This window comes from Molothrus aeneus, chromosome 3 (assembly GCF_037042795.1).
Source record: "Molothrus aeneus isolate 106 chromosome 3, BPBGC_Maene_1.0, whole genome shotgun sequence".
NCBI classification, from domain to species: Eukaryota; Metazoa; Chordata; class Aves; order Passeriformes; family Icteridae; genus Molothrus; species Molothrus aeneus.
Genome location: NC_089648.1, coordinates 97,580,834 through 97,600,687, shown reverse-complemented (window position 1 = coordinate 97,600,687; position 19,854 = coordinate 97,580,834). Strand labels below are relative to the sequence as shown.

The 19,854-nt window shown below is 34.8% G+C and overlaps 1 protein-coding gene across 1 annotated transcript in view; it reads right to left on the bottom strand.

The window, feature by feature from the left end:
• Positions 1-19,854, bottom strand: part of EYS (eyes shut homolog) — a 723,503-nt gene that overhangs the window by 621,337 nt on the left and 82,312 nt on the right. Inside the window, 3 exon segments of the mRNA XM_066547467.1 lie at positions 1,072-1,211; positions 1,474-1,578; positions 14,234-14,393. Of these exon segments, the coding sequence (XP_066403564.1) occupies positions 1,072-1,211; positions 1,474-1,578; positions 14,234-14,393 (405 nt within the window).

Genomic DNA, 19,854 nt, shown 5'->3' with positions numbered 1-19,854 from the left:
GCCGTGTACCTGCCAATATATTTGCACTCAGTATGACACTTTAAATCATAAAAATGTTAAAATTTACCAGATGTTGAACAATTTAAGTATAAACCTTTGAGCCGGTGAGTTTTTCAGTGCTATATTTCATGTTCACTAATAAGTATCCACTCATGGACTTGAGGGTGACATAAATATTGATTGTTCTTTGTAAATATGTTACTTACTAATCATAGTATATTTTTATGGTGCATATATTTCAATAAAAGAATTGATAAAGCCTGTAAAACACTTATTATCATGTTTGTGTACTGGTTTGGAAGGCTAAATAGCATTATGTACAGAGCTTTTAAAATAGCTATCATAATAAAAAGTGCAACAGTATTTAAGTTTAACCTATACCGAAATCTCACAGTCCACCCTAATACGAATGAATCCTTCCCAAATGCAATTTAAAAGGTCATAAAGGATTGTGAGAAGGATACAACAAATACATTTCTTCTACAAAACTTTGAAAGTGTAAAAGTAGTTTTCATTTCCCTATGATGTGAGCATTGAAGAGTAACTTGCAGGGCAAATTTGGATTTTTCTAACAGCCTTTTCATCTCCCATTGCAGTGTAATTAGTCATGCCTTTTTGTTGTTGAATATAATTTGTTATTTTTTGTTTGTAATGAAAATGAAACTTCTATAATTCTTTCTGTGCATTGCTGTACCATCAGCCCTCTATCTGGTAACTTTTAAACATATGAAAGAATTCAAAGAGATTTTGCCTAAAGTTCTTCAAGTTTCAGAATACAGCAGAAGCAAGTAGGGGACAGAAGGAGACATCAGTGACAAAACCTATAAAGAACAAGAAAGGCAGAGCTCAGACATTACATGGTTTGTTGGACAGTGACCAGACTAGTCAGATCATGCACTTTTAAATGCATATGTTTCACAGGAAAAGGAAAATTAGCATGAGAATATTTCAAGACTGAGTACTGTGTTTAGGAAACCAGTGCAAAATGAGGCTTCATCAGCTCACTGCTATTAAAATAAGTTGTTTGATTTTCCAAAAAAATGCTGGGGGGAATATATCACTTTATCCTACCTCTGTGTTTCCAATACATGGTGATAAACATGTGTAATTAAATCCATGAGATTTATCCATACACACTGCTCCTGGGGCACAGCTTATATTGTTGAATAAGCAGGCATCAATATCGAGTTCACATCTTTCACCTTCAAAACCTGCACCACAAAGAGAATGTTTAATCACAGTTCATTCAGAATATTGACATTATGTCTGTTCAGGGTGTTAGCAGTTAACACCACTCTAGTAGAGTTATTTGGCAGTTTTATTTTGTGAACAAAGAGAAAAAGTGTTTTTCTTCATAAAAAATGTTCACTGCATTTGTTGACATACAGTGCTATTTTTATGGTGCTATTTCTTAACAGAAATATTTGGATGACATTTTATTTGTTTTGTTAGAAAAAATTACCAATGGCTCACCTATAGGGCAAGTGCACTTAAAATGATCTTCATAGGCAATACATGTTCCTCCATTTTCACATGAATTGGAACCACAGCTGTCAATTTGCACCTCACAGAATTCTCCTGAAATAAGAAAAAAGTCCTGAAATTATTAGGAATTAATATCACTTTCTTAAGGAAACACTGTAAGTCATATTAGTAATATTGATAGAATAACTTCCTTTAAGTAAGATCTCTGAGATATTGGTTAAAGATTTTGTGTATGTTTGCACAATTTTTTTTTTGCTCCACTTATACATATAAAAAATAGATTTCAGTGTTCCAAAAGGTCAAACCAAAAATACTTTTTCAGCATTTGAAACAATTTAGGATGTATCCAGAAGGAGATACAGAGCAGAAGAGGGGGGATTTTCCCTGGAAATAATTAGCTGAAATTGAGGTAATGCCCTATTATTTATATTTCACTATGCATTTTCTGAGCTCTGTTTTGGCTAGGAAAAATTTATCACATTTATTTGAGGTAACCTTTAGTGTGATTCACTGAACAACTTTCTCATTTAGCTGAAAACTGCTTTTAGCCCAGCAGGAAGAATAATTAAACTTGTAACTGGACAGTTCTAAAAAAAATGTACTGAAGAGATGTAGATCTCATGGAATGTGATATGAATCAATAAGGAAGACCATCAGGTTTACCATTAGACTTGAAAGACACCTAGATTTGACAAAAACAAAGCACTTTCACTTTTTATTCTTGTTCTTTTTGGTATTGAAAACAATTTCATGAATTCTGTATATACATTCTTGATTTTTTCCTTGTTATTGGTGTGCTTTCCTTGATTATTTTTTTTATTTACTATTTTTACAGCAGGAATTTGGAGTGGGGAGGGGGGAGAGGGGGAGAGGAGCCAATTTCCAAATTTAGAAAAGATAAAGAATAGGGAAAAGAGGAAAAATCTCTACTGCTGCGAAAGGTAGAAGAAGGTTCAGGAGTTTTGAGATATTTTGAAGAGGAAAACTTCAGAAAATGCAATAAGTGTAAATTACTGATGCTTTTACCACCAACTTGTTTGTAATCAGTGTTAGTTTATGGCTTAAGCAGAAAACGTAGAAGAGCTGTACAGGAGAAAAATGTTTGGAAGGAATATACAAGAAATGTGGATAATTTCTTAAATCAGATAATATATCCTGTAAAATTTCAAGTCAGAAATTAGTATTTTATTTGAAATTCTTCATATGTCAAAAAAAAAGGGAATAAAGTTACTTCAAATAATGAAATTGTTTTAAAATTTTTAATATCTATCCTTTTGATCTAAAGCTAGAGACATCAGGAAAACACAACTTAATAGGATAAAATTTGGTAAGAAAATACTGTCTCTTCTTCAATATTTTCTGCCAATTTCATTCACTTTTATTATGCTGGAATGAGTCTCAAATTACGACCTAAAGAATGCTTCTCATGGACTTCTGTAAATTCAAACAAGAATATGTTGTGATTTGTTGGCCAAAAATCTCTATTTTGGGCAACAGGTGCTAAACCACAAGTGCAGTTTCATGTTTATACATAAAGGTTGACCAGAATGCTTTTAAGGATTTTTAACTATTACTCTATCCTTTCAGTTCTCAGTTAAAAATCATCCACTAATAACATCTATCTATATTTTAATAGCCAAGATTATAATTTATTATAATTATAAAGTTTACTGAGTTAAAAATGTTGTCAATAATATGTAATAATAGAGACAATAGGAAAATCGGAAATTAGATATTTCCTGCTATTTATTATTATTATAATATGTAATATTACATGGAAAACTATGGGCAACCTGACCTTCCATATTCAAGATTCTCATTTGCTCTGTTCATATTGACTCTAATGGTAACTCAAAGCATCTGCATTTCTTGGGAGATTTCATCACGATGAATATTTTACAAAGCCGCTTTTCCTGTAATAGTGGCCAGCAAAGAGGCAGGCTAACACATAAATAGATATTTTCATTCCAAAAGCAACTGGATGTGCTAAGGAAATTGCAATCTCGTAGGAATTGTGGGGTTTCATTTGTTTTGTTTTTCTTAATGAGGTTTGGAAGGCAAAATCAGGAGGAAAAAAAACTGAGAAAAAAACTTCAACTCAATATGTATTTTGGATCAATTTTTTTCATGTTTATTCATGAGGATGGAATTGTCTTGTCCATGAAACCCTTATGAATAAATATTAGTGCAACCCAACAGGGTTGAAGAATTATTTTGCTATAAATCTGAAATTCTTATAGTGGCTGTATCCTTTAAGCAAACTTTATGACTTTTCCCTGCCACAATGAGGTCAAGAAAACCTAGTAAATTCAAACTGTTATAGAATTTATTGGAATCTGAATACTGCTGAGAAATGCATAATTTATGGTATTAAAGTCTGATTAAGTGATAAATGGATATCAGGAGAGATCTCCACAGTAATCCACTTAGCTTTTAATGCCTAATTATCACTTCATAGTGAGTAAGGGCTGAGTAATTGAGAAATGCAGTACTTAGAGAACTCAAGATTTTTGTGCACAGTTAAGCATGTTATTCTTCTGTCAGGAATAGGTTCAGTAGGCCCAAGGAACAAAGGGGAAAATAAAGAAATTTTACAACATTAGGAGGAGGGAAAAAATTGGATTCAAGACTACTTATTAACTACTGTTGCACTGTTTATTTTTGTAAACGACCTTATACATTATTTATCTAAGGATGTGTTCTTAAAAGTTAAATTCTTTTATTATTTTCCTTAATTTTCTTTTACTACCAATATATTTAGAGGAAACTTTCTTTTCCTCCTTGGTTCTTGCTCTTTTAATTTCCATCTTATCTTTTGCTTTTCTAACTCCATCCATACACACACATGTAATTTCTCCATGTTCCTTTTATGCAGCTTCCAACTTCCACTGTCTGTGTATGGTGGAATGAGACATTTAATTGCATTAACACACTAACCCTAAAAGAATATACCTTGCTTCTCATTTGTGTATTTGTTAGCTTAGAATCCATGATTAGCTAAAACAACTGCATAGCTCTGGGGTTCATACCAGCCAGCTACAAAACAGATAAATTAGTGTACTTATGTCTATACCTGATAATAAACTTGTATACTTATATTGTATATGTATATTTAAATACATAACCACAAATAACCTAATTCAGGTAAAATTCACCAAAGAATTCTAAAAAGACTAAAATGTGACATTGTTGAAAAAACATCAGTAGAGTGAGGAATCTTTTAAATGCACTGTGGGACCAGAAGAAAGAAAGGTGGCAAATTCAATATAAATTCTAAAAGTAAGCTGGGGGATTTTTCCCCATAGCCCTGCAGAACAACTCTGCCTTTTCTAGCAATAGACCATAAGCTTTGCACTTAATTTGCAAGAACTGAGGATCATCAGACTTTTCTGCAGTGATGTTTTACTTGGCCTAATTTTGACAATAGTTTTTTTCTTCTGATTTGCTTTATTTTTTTTATCTTTACATGGAATAACCATAGCTTTAAATAAAAAAAAAAACAACAAGTTATAGCTATATAACTATGTTATAACTATGATTGCATTTACTAGCCTAATGCAGTGCTGTATACAAATAGAGGGCTGGTACCATAACAAGAGACCTTAAGAATAGAGACACAGGATGTGATGTGAGGAACACTGCAGTGATCAGAGATGGGAGACCCCATAACAACAGGCAACTCACCAGTGCCCAGTTAAAGAATGAAGACCTCTAGCTGGACAAAACTGGTCTGAAGGCTAACAAAAAGCACAAAGAAATTTTATTTAATATACTTTAGACCCACCATAAAATGTAAATTAAGATCTAAAATAGAACTGCAGTCCAGTGAAAAAAAATTGTGTAAGTGGACAAATAGAAATGACCCCAAGTGGATCCTGGAGATGCAGCTGGCATCAAAAGGAACATATTTATCTACAGTGGATTTGAAAAATAATCTAAAAATATTTATTTTGTTGAAATTTGTAGGTTTAATTATATTTTTTCTGTTGTTTTACTACTAAAATTCCTTTGTATTTCATTTTAGGATGGTGTTTCACAAATCCCTGTGAAGAAGAGTTATTCTTCTGAGAGAAAAAAATTGAATAAGGGAAACCGAAGAATATTGTAATGACACAGCTTTGCTAATTAACATATAAAGGAGATAGTTTCCATTATCTCATGAAAAACAAGAATTTATTGGGGTTGGAGATAACAATTCCAAGACTGGAACTCATCATGTACTGATTAGATTTTGATTAGGTGTAAGTGGTTAGGCATATTTACACAGTATCATGGGCCAACGTTCTAGTAAACTATTTCCTTTTTTGGGAAAGCAACATAACCTTTTCAACATAAAGACATACATGTCCAATAGGTAAAGCAGCCAAAGTAAAACACCTAGGTTCATTAGGTACTGTCCAAGCTTCATAGACTAAGGGGATACAAACTATAATAGGAACATTTTCCAGCTCAAGTAAACATTATTATGCTTATTCTCAAAATTTACCAGCTATCATAATTTATTTACATGGAGCTGAATTTAAAGCTTTTTGAAAAGATCGAAAAGACTTTCACTGACCACAATCAGCTTATGGCTTAGTGCAGTTGTCTACTACTGCATGAATTATACAGTCAAATGAAAAATATGCAGTTAAAATTTTACCTTCTCCTGGTTTAGAATGCAACTAATCATTTAAGGGCACTTAGGAATAGTCCTTTCTGAAAGTCCTTCTGCAGCTGTTGGTTAAGCACAGTCTTTAGCTGAGTTGCTTTTTACAGAATGTCTTTAAATTTGTTTGAGACGTATTTTAATAACCTTGGCTCCTAAATGAACTCATTATTCTGGAACATGTAATTAGACTTTTGACCATTTAATAGATTATCTGTCCTTTCTCTTAGCTGCATTCAGGATTTAGATGGAAATCTGGCCATAAAGATTCATCTCTTGGCAAAGTCTTTTGCAGACCTTTCTTTCAAAGATTTGCTTATTCTTTTGTGAAGGTTTTGTTTGTTTCTTTGTTTTGTTGTTGGTCAAAGTGCCCTTTATATGTCTCATTAAAATCTGGTTCATATAAAAACTACAACAGGTTACTAGGAGAATATGCAAAACAATTTTCACACCTGGAACACAGAATTTTCATCTAGCTTGATCCTTTTTCACTCATCCTAAGTGAAATATGAAATAACACAGAACAGTCATTCACAGAGATACCCACTGAGAGAGGGCAGATTACAGAAAGAGAATTCCTACCTAGCCTGGATAAAAAAGCACCATACTTGCAGGTCCCTCTGCTCTCTGTAAGACACTTGGACATCGCTCTTAGGTTCCAGAGAGGAGGTGGAGCTTTTTTAAGTTTTGGAAAATATTCCTTGGCAAATTGGGTCTAAATATTTAGATACAAGGACTCTGGATTGAGAATAAGATAATAGTTTATGAGCCCGGAGTAAAGATAAATAGTGCACTGAGGCAACAGTCCAAATTTGGGTGGGTGACATAAAGATTCATCGTGGGATAATAGAATAGATTGGGTTGGAAGAGACCTTTAAAGATCATTTAGTCAAAGCCTCCTGCAATGAGCAGGGACATCTTTAACTCAGATTGCTCCGATTTGGCCTTGAATACTTCCAGAGATAGGACATCTATCACATCTCTGGGCAACCTCATCCATTTCACAACTTTCATTCTGAAAAATTCCTTCCTTATATGTAGTGTAAATATATTGTCTTTCAATTTAAAGCCATTACCCCTTCTCATTGCTACAGACCCTTGTAAAATGCTCCTCTCCAGTTTTTTTTTGTTTTGTTTTTGGTAAGCTGCCATATTGAAATGCCTTAATAAAGTGTTTAGAGATTCTTTTCTCCAAGCTGAACAACCCCAACCCTCTTAGCCTTTCCTCACAGGAGAATTGTTCCAGTCCTCCATACTGGCTCTGTGTCCTTCCTGTGCTGAGGACTATAGGACCAGATGCAGTACTCTGATGTAAATTCAATATTATTTAATGTCCTTATCTGAATTGTTCTGATCTGAAATGTAAATTAAACCTCCTATACAGAGTTTATACTAAATTGGTGGCAAATGCTGAGGAGAAAGGCATCATGAAAACAAATCTAAAGTCAAATATTTTGAAGGAACACATGTGCAAAGTGAGATATCTCAGTAAATAGAAATGGAGGCAAGTATATTGCAGGGAAAGAAAACTTGAGCAATTCAGAGTCCCAGAGTGAGAACAAAAGTACATAAGTTGTTGCTGAATGTAAGTTTCTGATGTGATTCAGGTTAAAAAACCCAAATAAACAAGACCAATAGAAAAGATAGTTCTTGAAGTGCCCAAGAAGTCTGTTTATTTGACAAGAGAAATATACATTATAAGATACATCACTAACACAGCTGAAGTCATGCTTTAAGTCTTTAGCAAAGTGGTATTGTATATCATATTTCAACAGAATGTACTTGGGTTGTTTTTCATTTTTTTGTTTTTTTTTTTTTAATAGGAAGAACAACTATTGAGCACAAAGGTTGAAATATAGCATAAGAAAGTCTAGATTATTTAGTTCATAGATTAACATTATTCCAACTTCAGTGGAGATACAGTAGGCTATGCCAGCTAATGATGTTGACCATTGTGTCTGAAAGAAAGGAAGTAGTATAGGATTTGCCTGGTTATCCATACTTTAAAGAGGATATTTGATATTCAAAGCTAAAAGATGTAAGTCTGATGTCTTTTAAAGAACTAAAATAGAGCTACAGAGATCAGCTTTGAAATGAAAACAGTCACTACATCTACATTATAGCATTATTTATCTTTCCAATGCATTATATATTTTAAACATGCTATAATTATATCTACACTGCCTGCCTTGTCATGTTTTAAACCCATTAGTGTGATAGGTGATTTGTAATGCTGTTGACAGTTTTTGTACCTTGGCAATATCTGAAATTGTGTACTGGGCTGAGTAAACACAGGTTCATCTGAGAAGCAGAAAATAATGTCTCTATGGTTATTACAGTAAATCAGCTTTTTTAAGCACTTCAACTTGTTCAGAAGACTTTTTTTCTGATTTTGCATAAAAGGCCTACATCACTCATGTTTCCTATTGATGATGTGATGGTTTTTCCAGGGTGATATATAGCTATTTCAATGTTCACTATCTATCCAGCTACCTCTCTGAATGTTTGGGGAAAGCTACAGTTTCCCTTGTCACTAACGGCAGATTTATATATTTGGGAATATGAATGAATTATGCAGTGATGTTCTCAATAAGAGACTTACAAACTATCCACAAAGAAAAATAAAAAACCAAAAAAACAGCCTTTAAATTTTTACTCTGAATGAATAAAAAAGGGAAAATATAGACATCAATAGCTGTAAACCCAGAAGAGCCAGACAAACTAAAGGAAATCAGCACAGTTCTAACTCCTTGACAGGTAAATCTTTGAGTTGTATGCCTTAGAAAAATGAGGCATGGTAGGTTGGTAGGAACGGGGAAGCAGGAGAATAAAATGGTAGGCTGTGTAACATGCACCTGGACTTGAGGTCACACTTTCACAGGAATACATTGTGAACAGGAAACACTCCTGCTATGTCCCCGAAACTTTGCTACTTTTAAAATATTCAGTCAGTTGTGTAAATTTCTTCTTTAGTTTGAGTTCTGGGCTAATAGTCCCAGAAAGTCAAGTACAAGTCAGCTTGTACTTCTCTTAAAAAATACAAGGTTGATAAAGATGGGTGAAAGTAATTTTTGGAGTTCATGAACAGATGTAGCTCTCTGAAAAATTCCATATGCCAAGTTTAAGGGTGTATTTTAAAGCATGTCTTTTAGTTGAGAACTTTACTAATTATATGAAATAATAGAAATCCAGACCTTGATACAGCCAGGTTTCTTAAAAATACAACAGCATCTTTAAGTTAACCATAGCTATTCTTAATGAACAAAAATTCCATTAAAATTCCTACTTACTCAAATGGGCAAAATATACTGTGCACAGCAAATTATTCCAGAAACTAAACTATTAGGAAATATGAACATACTCATAAATATCTGCCTGCACTGGGAACATTTTGTTCCATTTTAAAAGCAGGCAGAACTTAAATACTGATATTATATTTCTCCTTGAATTTTTATGTAGAATGTTTTTATAGTCTTTTGGCTTTTCATGCTATTGCTGCATGCCAAAATATTAGAAGCATTTCCAGCACAAAATTTCAATACCTTTAGTATTTTGTGTGGAAATTAGGACCTGAGAAAAAAGTGTTGACTTGAACTGCTGTAGATCAGAGTCTGCTTGGAGTAATTACAAGTGTGCTACAACATCAGACATTAGCCCTAGCCCTCATTTATTGTCCAGGAGTTTATCTGCTTCATTTTAAATATTATGCCAGTATGGATAATGTGTCCTTTTTATTTTTTCATTGTTTACTTCACTATCCTTTCATTGCAATTAGTACTGTTGTATGCCCTGGATGGACTGAAACTGTTGTGTTTTCATTTAATTCATCTTGCTATCATCTTAGGTGAGAGTTCTTAGTACAGATCAGTGTCCTTACAACACACTTTCTGGTGAGGCATCACCTTGAGTCCTGGGTGCAGTTTTTGCTTTGGGTGCCACAATATGAGATGGATACAAAGCTATTGGAGAGCATCCAAAGAAGGGCCACAATAATGTGAAAGGACTTAGAAGGGAAACCCTATGAAAAGGAGCTGAAATCACTTGGTCTGTTCAGGAGACACTGAGGGGAGACCTCCATGTGATTTGCAGCATCCTCACACAGGGAAGACAAGGGCAGGTACCAATTTCTTCTCTGTGGTGACCAGTGACAGGACTCAAGCAAATGACATGAAATAGAGTTGAGGAAGGTTTAGATTGAATATCAGGAGAAGGTTCTTCCCCCAAAGGGTGGCTGGGCAGTTCAACATGCTCTCCAGGGAACTGGTTACAGTGCCAAGCCTGACAGCACTCAAGAAGTATTTCTAAAATGTTCTCAGGCATGTGGTGTGATTTTGGTGTGGTCCTGTGCAGAGCCAGGACTTGGGCATGGTGATCTTTGTGGGTCCCTTCCAATTCAGTACATGTTATCCTTCTGATGTATACAGTCAGTGTAACTCATGTTTTTTCTTGGACTTTTATTGGCTTTTGGAGAGACCTGCATTGCGAGCAAATTTGAAGGAACAGACAAGCTAAAATAATATTCCTTTCACCCTAACTAATGCTATATGGACACACCTCCTAAAAGGCATTTTAAAAAGCAGGTAAGGTTTCTGGGCATCTGCTGAAGAGGATTAGAATGAGAAGTACTTTGGTTGTTCATATTGCTTTCTGTCAGTTATCTCTGAAATTTCTTCTTTAATAAAAAACTGTCTTTTGAAAAGCAACAAGCTGTTCCCTTTTTATTCAACTATGAATGTAAGTATTCTGAGTGAATTCCTATAGCACTCCTTAACAAGTGACTTCTTTTATTCCATTATTTCACTACATGGTCATTGATGTTTGGGATCTATGTGCCCTAACCATTTCTCTTTCAGAAGTGACAATCACAATAACATATAAAGTGCAATGAACAAAGCTTAAAGTGGCAGCATTTGTTGCTGAGACAGATACTGATGTGTAATTCCAGTATGCTCCTGTGATATAGCTACCTCCCATGATGATTCAAAAATTCCTTTATTTGCTCACCTTTACTATAGGGATTAGAGCTGTGGGAAAAAAGTACTACTCTTTTTATCTATTTGAGTTTTAAGACGTAGGAGATTACCACTGTACTTTGACATGAAATAGAGATCTTCCCCAAATATTCTAGAAATGGCAGAACTCTTGCCTGCTAGCAGTAAGTATTGAATGAATTCCTTATTTTGCTTCCCCTATGAGAACAGCTTCTGCTTGACCTAACGATTTATCTTTATCTCAACTTTTCTTACTTTTGTGCTTCTGATTCTTTCCGACACCTCACTGGGGAAGAGTGAACAACCAGATGTACGATACTTTACTGCCCACCAGGGTTAAAATATGTCAGCACTGTATCCTTGAGAACAAAAAAATTTAAAAAGGTGCATTGGCCAGAGAGAAGGATTAAAATAAATGTTGCCTTATCAAGGCTTTGAAAGACGTAGGAACTTTTATATCCCATAGCTCGTTCTCTGGGACATGAGTTATTCTGGCACCAGAGATATCTTCTACAGAATATTGTTTCAAGTATCCAACACAGTTCAATAGGGCAATCTTCATCAAAGCATGCTTATATATATTTCCCATATACCTGTAGAAATTAGAAGATCTGTCTCAATAAAACAATGGAAGAGAAAAAAAATTGTGGATAAATCTAGGAACAATCTTAATGAGTGTTATAAAAAGTTTTAAGATAAGGAAAAAGTAAGCAATTGAAGTAGTACTTTAAACTCTGGTTGGCGAGTTTTCTTGGGATTCAGATTATTTTAGCAGTAGTAAGATTATTTAAATTAAAGGACTTTTATGTGAAGTGAAAATGAAGTGTCTAACATGCCAAATCAATTCCTGCCAATATGATTGCTCTACTCACAAGGAAAGAGCAATAAATTAGAGGAATTTTATTCAAGGACAATTAGTCTACTGTGCAGGACCTGAGAAATTGCTGATATGGATTGTTTCAATGCCCTAAGACATATTACTTACAAGCACTGTTGTAGAGTCAAAGGTTTTTATCCACTTTCAGAGAAGAGAAAAAATAAAATGAAAATAATAAACTAACAGTAGAAGCAAATTGAAAACACCAAAGTAAAGACACCTATTCAACAAAAATAACTATATATTATAACCTTTTATTCTATGAGCATTTAAACTTAACATTTATTTTCTGAGTAAATGACTCAATTCTTTTAAAATATAAACAGAAATAAAATCTATAGTTTAAAATTTCATATGTATACATCAAGTTTCTACAAGGTTTTTTTAAAGAGTATGGAACCAAACTGAAGTGGGTTTATTACTTTTTAAATCAAAATTCTACTTTTCACAGCTGAGAATATTACATCATGTCATATTTTGTGTTCCCTAAGATGTTTGTTCCAAATATGATTACAATGTTAATGCAAAAGCTGCAGCTGTAGTGTTTATAATTTAAAAACACAATTAAGAACCAATAGATGTGAAACTACAATAGCTTTTCTGGTTGCAGAAACTTATTTAATTCAGAGTCAAGTAGATGTACCAAAATTGCTACTACATTTCCCTTCTCTTTCTAAATACATAAATGAAACAATAAACAGGTATAAATTAATTTTTTTTATGGATCAAGATTGAAGAAGTTACTGGCTATGAAAAAGCAGAAAAAGTGGAAAAAAAATCAATTGCAATATATAGAACCCCTTACCAATAATAATTTACAAAAATAGAATCTTGGCCTCATAGAATATCCTCGAACAACAAAGTTGTTTCCACTTGAATTCAGCCATGACTCAGCGTTTGTCAATGTTTAATTCTATTAATTGCATATATTTATTGGCATTTATTGTAACCTGTTGAACTTTTGATTCATGATCATATTGTACACTAGAAACTTTAAAAATCTCAAAAGATTTGAAGTATCGTGGTGAAACATTACTTTTATTCACAAATTCATAATTATAGGCATCACACCAATTTTAAAAAGTCAAGCATAGATTGAAAAACTAAAACCCTAAAGGGAATAATGGAGAAGTGAAAAGAAACGTTGATAAATAAACTCTGGGTTATTCAACTGTTATTTCTTTTTTAATGGTAGTAGATTTAAAGTCTGTTTTCTCTGTGTATTGACATCAGTTCTTTAGATTAATTTTCATTCTTTCGGTAATAAACATTGTTCCTATATTTCATATTGTTATTTTTAAAGTTCTCTTAATATTTCTGGCACTTATCTTTAAAGTGATGTAAATGTTGTTAATGTCTCTCTCCATAATATTACCTAAACCTACAGTGAATCACATCTGAATCTTCTCTTTCAGTTCCTTCTCTAGACAAAGATTAGTGAAGGATTTTAGAATCCAACTTCAATGAGCTTCTTTTTAAAGGATAAGGCTGGAGGAAAAAAATCAGAAATTATTTTCTTTGCCTCTTAAAAAAAACAAAACACCAGTGTGTTTAATATAAGCTACTTTTTTGGCTTCTCTTGTATCTAATTAAAAGAGAAATACTGCTGAAGAAATTGTGTCAATCACTAACAAATATCTGACACAGTGGTTATAATCCCCTCTAAAAAACTGACTTACTGACAATACAGAGAACCTCGAAGACTAGCCTTTAGTTAAGTAAAATGAATTAGTTAATCCCACACCAAATTAAACTTCATAAATCACTGGTGGTTCACTAAGGTATTTAAATAGAAGGTGGAATTCAGCTCTCAAAAGCTGAATAAAGTTATCTGAGTAAATACAGACTGATAAAAAATAACAAACTTCCTGAATCCCATTTCTCTCATTAATTAGATATCCAGGAACTATAATTAGACATCAGACATGTACCTCACATGCAAAACTTTTATATGTAGACATACACTTGGTCTCTTAAACTGAAGCTAAAGCTTATTCTAAGAATATTATTATTGCAACCTTAATTGGAAGATTCAAAAGTAACCTGTAAATTCCATTCAGATTTTATAGGCATCGCAGCAGAGGGCAGAAAATGCAGAGAGGTGTGATTACTCTCCAAATACTTCTTTACTTCTTTATCCTTTTTTTTTTAAATACAGCATACATACATTTGAGTATTTAAAAGGAAATGAAACCAAATTATTTGTATCTACATAATTTGTATATGCCTTACCTGTAAAATCACGAGGACACAAACACTGAAACGAAGGTTGTTCTCTCAGTTGACTCACATCAATGCAAGTTGCTCCATCAGAACAATTATTTGGGTAAATTAAACATGCATTTTCAGCAAATTGGCAAAATTCTCCTGTCCATCCAGGTGCACAGAGGCACTAGACATAACAAACACATAACAAACAAACAAAAAAAAACAAACACAGAAAACCCAAAATGAAAATGCGAAGTGAACGTTCGTAGAATTTTCTTTGGGTCTTGCATTTTACTACTGAGTAAAAGTGTGGTAGAATGCAGTGTGGTAGAACCCAGCTGAGACTATTCCTCATGCCTGTACTTGCGGATGATAAAACAGTTAAGAGAGGCAAAACTCATCTACCATGTCTGTTGAAAAACTGGGGAAAAAAAAGGATGCATGAGTTGGGGGAAATGGTGAGATAATTACTGTCTGTAAGGGATAAAAATACCATTAGGAACAGAAGAACTGAATGTCCAAAAAGGATTTTAGAGGTATAGACATGAGGGAGAAATTGGATAGTGAATGATAACAAAGCTTGCAAGACAAATATTGTCACAGACCAGTAATCAGAAAACATACTACAGGATTTCTTTTATACATGCACACTCTACCTGTTAAATAAAATAAACTAAAATTGCTTATTCAGAGGAAAGGGGGAGATCTGAAGCTTATATTAGCTTCTCAAAAGAGTCCTGTGAAAGTCATACAAGTGCTCTGATCAAATATAATCAATATAGCTTGCCTTGAATCCCATTCCAAGGGCAATAAAAGACTATAGCCAACAGTAGTATGTGAGTATTTCAGAACACTGGAATGGTATACCAGATTCACAATATATAAACATTTTACATGAGTAAGTGTACTTGTGACCACCAAAGACAAATAGATGTGTTATAGTGATTCATACAAGTAAAAAGAAAGTTGCCAAAGAACAAGATTAGCTTAAGGCACAGAAAATAGGCAGAATATATTGCTGACTACAGAAAAAAATTACTGTAAAAAGACCCAAAGGCGAGTAGTACCAGGAGGAGACCATCATTTTTTGAAGGGTGGGAGAGTGCTTGGGGGGAGATAAAATATTGCAAACCATATTGCAAATCTATAGAAGAAGGATGGAGACAGAAGACAAGCTCAATTCAGTAATGACTTCTCTCATCAAAGAGCTCATGAGAGAGATTACCTTGACCTTTGTTGTTAAGTACCAACAGGGACCACAGCTGTCAGCACTAATTCTTCAGCATCAACTCCACAGCATTGTGTGATCACAGAGAATTTAGAATGTAAATGTTACAGAGTAACAGTACATAGGGGTACTAAAAATGTCTAACAATCTTGAAAACTACTAGCATTAAATATGCTGTTTGTGAATTAATTCATTCAAGTTTGTTTAAAGTTTAAAACAGGCCCTACCTCTCAGTCTTTTAAACATTCCCTTTACAGTGATCTCTGATTCCCTACCTGACATATATACTTTGTAAAAATGAACACTACTTAGGTGGTCAAGTGAAGGCTTTAAGGGAACTGCACTGATGGGAATCCCTTACTGTGAATCTCTGCATTCAATGATTGAAACAGCAAATAACTAAAGCAGATTGCCATCTCCAAAGGAGCATGATAGCCTATGGAATAAGTGTGACTTACCTTCCAAGGCCTGGAAGAACAGAATGTTCTCCAGCAGTATATTCCTTTGTATTTTCTGCATTTTTATTCCTGCATCACTGTGTTGTGACAATGCCCATACACATCCCTGACATTTCCTGATTGTCTTCCCCTCCATCTCGAGGAACACTTTCCACTGCTATGTACTGTCCTTGTCCTTGATGTTATATTTGATTAAATACGACACTGCTATGTGAAAGGTAATGAGAGGTAAAAACAAGATGGCATGTTTTAGGTAACTGAATCTATGGGTTTGTCTGTGTTTATTAATGAGTTCTCGAAGCTTATCCCAGGCAAACCCATAGAAATATGATTTATCCTCTATGTCAATATATTTTACATTCATAGGACTCCAGAATTATTTAGGTTGAGAGAGGCCTTTGAAGGTCATAGAGTCCTACTCCTTGATCAGAGCAGGTCAAACTTCAAATACAAGTTGGTTGCTCAGGATCTTTTCTACTTGAGGTTTGAATATCTTCAAGGATGACAATTCCACAGCCTTTATGGGCAACTTGTTGCAGCACTTAAGTGCACACACACTACAGTTATGAAAAATTTCTTCTTACTACCTAGCCATAATTTCCTTTGTTGCAACTTCTGCCAGTTGCCTCTCATACCAGTACTTCTGAGAAAAAAATGTCTTCATCTTGTTTATGATCACCCAATAAGGAGCTAAAGAAAAAAATTATGTCCCCATTCAGCTCTCTGTTTTCGAGGCTTAAGACAGAACCTTCAGCCTTTCCTCATATACTGCAAAGTTTTCACAATGTTGATGGCTCTCTCTTACATTTGTTACAATTTTTTCAGTCTTATTTTTTGTACATTGAAGTTCTACGCCTCAGAGTACTCCACAGGTAGCTGAGCAGAAGGGACTGATGACATAACTTGACCTGCTCTCTATGCTTTTACTAATGCAAGCCAGTATTATATGAAGCAACCTACACTCTATCATAATTTGGTTACATTGGCCCACTCCTTCATCTTCCATGGATGTAACTTGTCAAGCCCTTTGAACATTTATAAATACCCTCATTGCCTATGGTCCTGGTTCGGCATTTCTCTTCAACTAATGGTACTTCATTCCTCTAAATCTTGCCACCTGGCACTGGACTTAGGAAATTTAAAGGCACATATTGTAAGTGAAAACCAAAGCAAAGTTACTGAATATCATCCACCTCAATCAGCAGTGGGCATTCATTTCCCTTGATCTCATTTTTTCTGCCACTGTACCTAAACAAATTTATAAGATAGTTTCTCCTTTATGAGTATTTTTCATGAGGATCCATTTGGAAATTCTCCTTGACTAGACTCAACCTTTTACCTACCCAGTCACTAAACATTACTATTTATTGTATTTCCTTTCTTTACACATCTTAAGTCCATTCTGCAAGAAAGAATTTCAAATAAGTTCACTGAAGTCTAACCCTATTTCTAGTGGATAAACAATAACTTAAATATGTTCTCAGAGATGGAATTGTGACAGTAGCTGTGAAAACTACATTTTCTTTTCCTCTAGAAAAGTGACTTTTCTGCACCTGCAGTGAAAGGTATTGCTGTCAAGATATCATTCAGAATCTGAATGGCTATTTCCAGACTATGCCTGAATCATTTTGAGGATAATTGAAGGACAAGTCTTAGGGATGCTTAAGCCAGCACTTTCCACAAACATTAAGCAATTTTTTTAAGCTTAATTGAAATCACCTCCATGGTATACTGGTACCATAACCTTTCTTTTTTTCCTCCACAGTTTTCAATTGCCTGGCAAAACAGCTTGCAAAATGATGTTCATGTGCTAGATTTCTTTGCCTCTTTTAAAGTACATGGAGAAAATTCCAACTCAACTCAAAATTTAGGCATTAAACTGGGTATGAGTGCTTTCAATTTTTGATTTAACTTACATTATTCTGTTATGTGGTTTATTCCTATGTTCAGATTTTCTTCTTTGCCTACCCCTCCCTGCTACCTTCCATTCCACAAATATAATCTGAGTTATGTGTACATCCTTAGAAGTGTTTCTATTTTCAAATTTTTCTATAGGTAGTTTTGACATTAGGAACTGGAGTGACTGGTTTGTGACAAAAAGCCTTCAAGAACTCCAAACATGCTGTTAGGCTAAATGCTTAAAAATAAATAGTATTTTTTATTTTTCTGCATTGATGGAGCTCTGAAAATTGTTTAAATGAAGAAAAAAAATCCTTAATTTAATTTTAAAAAAATCTGCTTTCATTTTTTGTATTCAAAGTTTGTTCCTAACTGAAATTCTAGAAGTCACTCACACTGGAAAAAATAACTTCAAGAAATATATAGAAATTTAGCTCGTAACCAACAAAAGTGTAGCTTAGTGGGGATTTATTTGGGGAGAATGTTTTACTCACTTCCTTATTTGAACTGATAGATTTTAAAACTTTATAATATTGATCATTAACCTACAATACACCAGGGCACGTAAGTGACTTTAAACCTTAAAACAGAAAATTAATTGGTTCTAACTTACTATATCTGTCAAATTTTCAGAGGACACTAAGCTGAGCATTGCAGGTGACACAGCTGAAGTATGGGACATCATCCAGGGTCCTGAACAAGCTTGAGATGTGGGTCCATGGGAACTCACAACAAGTTCAACAAGGCCAAATGCAAGGTCCTGCACATTGGTTGGGGACACCCCTGGTACCAGCTTGGGCTGAGGGGAAAGGGATTGACAACATCTTAGTAGAGAGGGTTGGAGATGATGGTGGATGAAAAGCCAGACATGAGCTAGCAATGTGTGCTTGCAGCCCAGAAAGCCAGCTGTAGCCTGGGCTGCATAAGAAGCAGCATGACCAGCATGTCAAGGGAGGTGATTCTGTTCCTCTACTATGCTCTGATGAGATCCCACCTGGAGTGCTGCATCCAACTCTGGGATCCTGAAAAACCATTGACCTGTAGAGTGGGTCACCAGATGGGCCACAGAGGCCTGGAGCAGCTTTCCTAAGACAGGCTGAGAGACTTTGGGTTATGAAGCAAAAATAATTCTGGGGAGATCTTCCTGTGACCTTTCATTAAGGAGGACTGTGGAGAGATGGCTGTCTGTAAAATTAGAGGAAACTGAGAAGTTATATCCACATCCCAACAGAAGTTAGGTATGGAAATTATAGGATAAAACACAATCGTTACGTCCTGGGTGGAATGCAGTTGGCATGCTCAAAGCCTCTTCTATGATAATTCCCAGTTCACATGATCTGGAACTATAGGCACCTGCTAAGGGGGGTGGAATGGAGGGTGGAGCAGAGTGGAGACACCACAGCCAGGTACTGCTGAAACCTTTGCAGGGAGGGGAACTCGGTGACGCTTTGCAGCTGAGAAACTGCACAGTAACTGTCAGCCAGGGGAGATATCCTGCTGCTGAGCCAACAACTCTGGGAAAATCACATTCCTCAGATGAGCTTGGTTCATTACAGCCTAATTGTAAGATTAATCCACACCTGCATCCCAAAGTTATCCCCCTCCAGCATATGACCCCACCCCACAAGGTGTGTGCTCTCTATTTTTTTTACTCTATCTTTAAAAGTGAAGTGAGAGAATTTTACGCCAATCAGTAACAAAGGTATGTATGACTAGAATTACTCAAGGTCCACCTAAACATAACAAGATAGTATAAAAGTAAGTAGAGAATGGGAAAAAAGTTAGGGAAGACTCTACCATAACTGCTGAGATCTGTTGATGGGCTTAACCTATCTTCTCCCTCATTGTCACAGACATGTTTTGTGAAAAATCCTTTCCTTAGGATTTTTCTCCTGAGAAGCTGAGAGGACTCTGGAACAAAATGCAAACTATAATTATCTGCTTCTGTGGAATGCAACAGGTGGATCTTTGATTGGTCTCATGCAATTGTTTTTAATTAATGGCCAATCAAAGCCCAGCTGTCCAGACTGTCTTGGTCAGTCACAGGATTTTGCCATCAT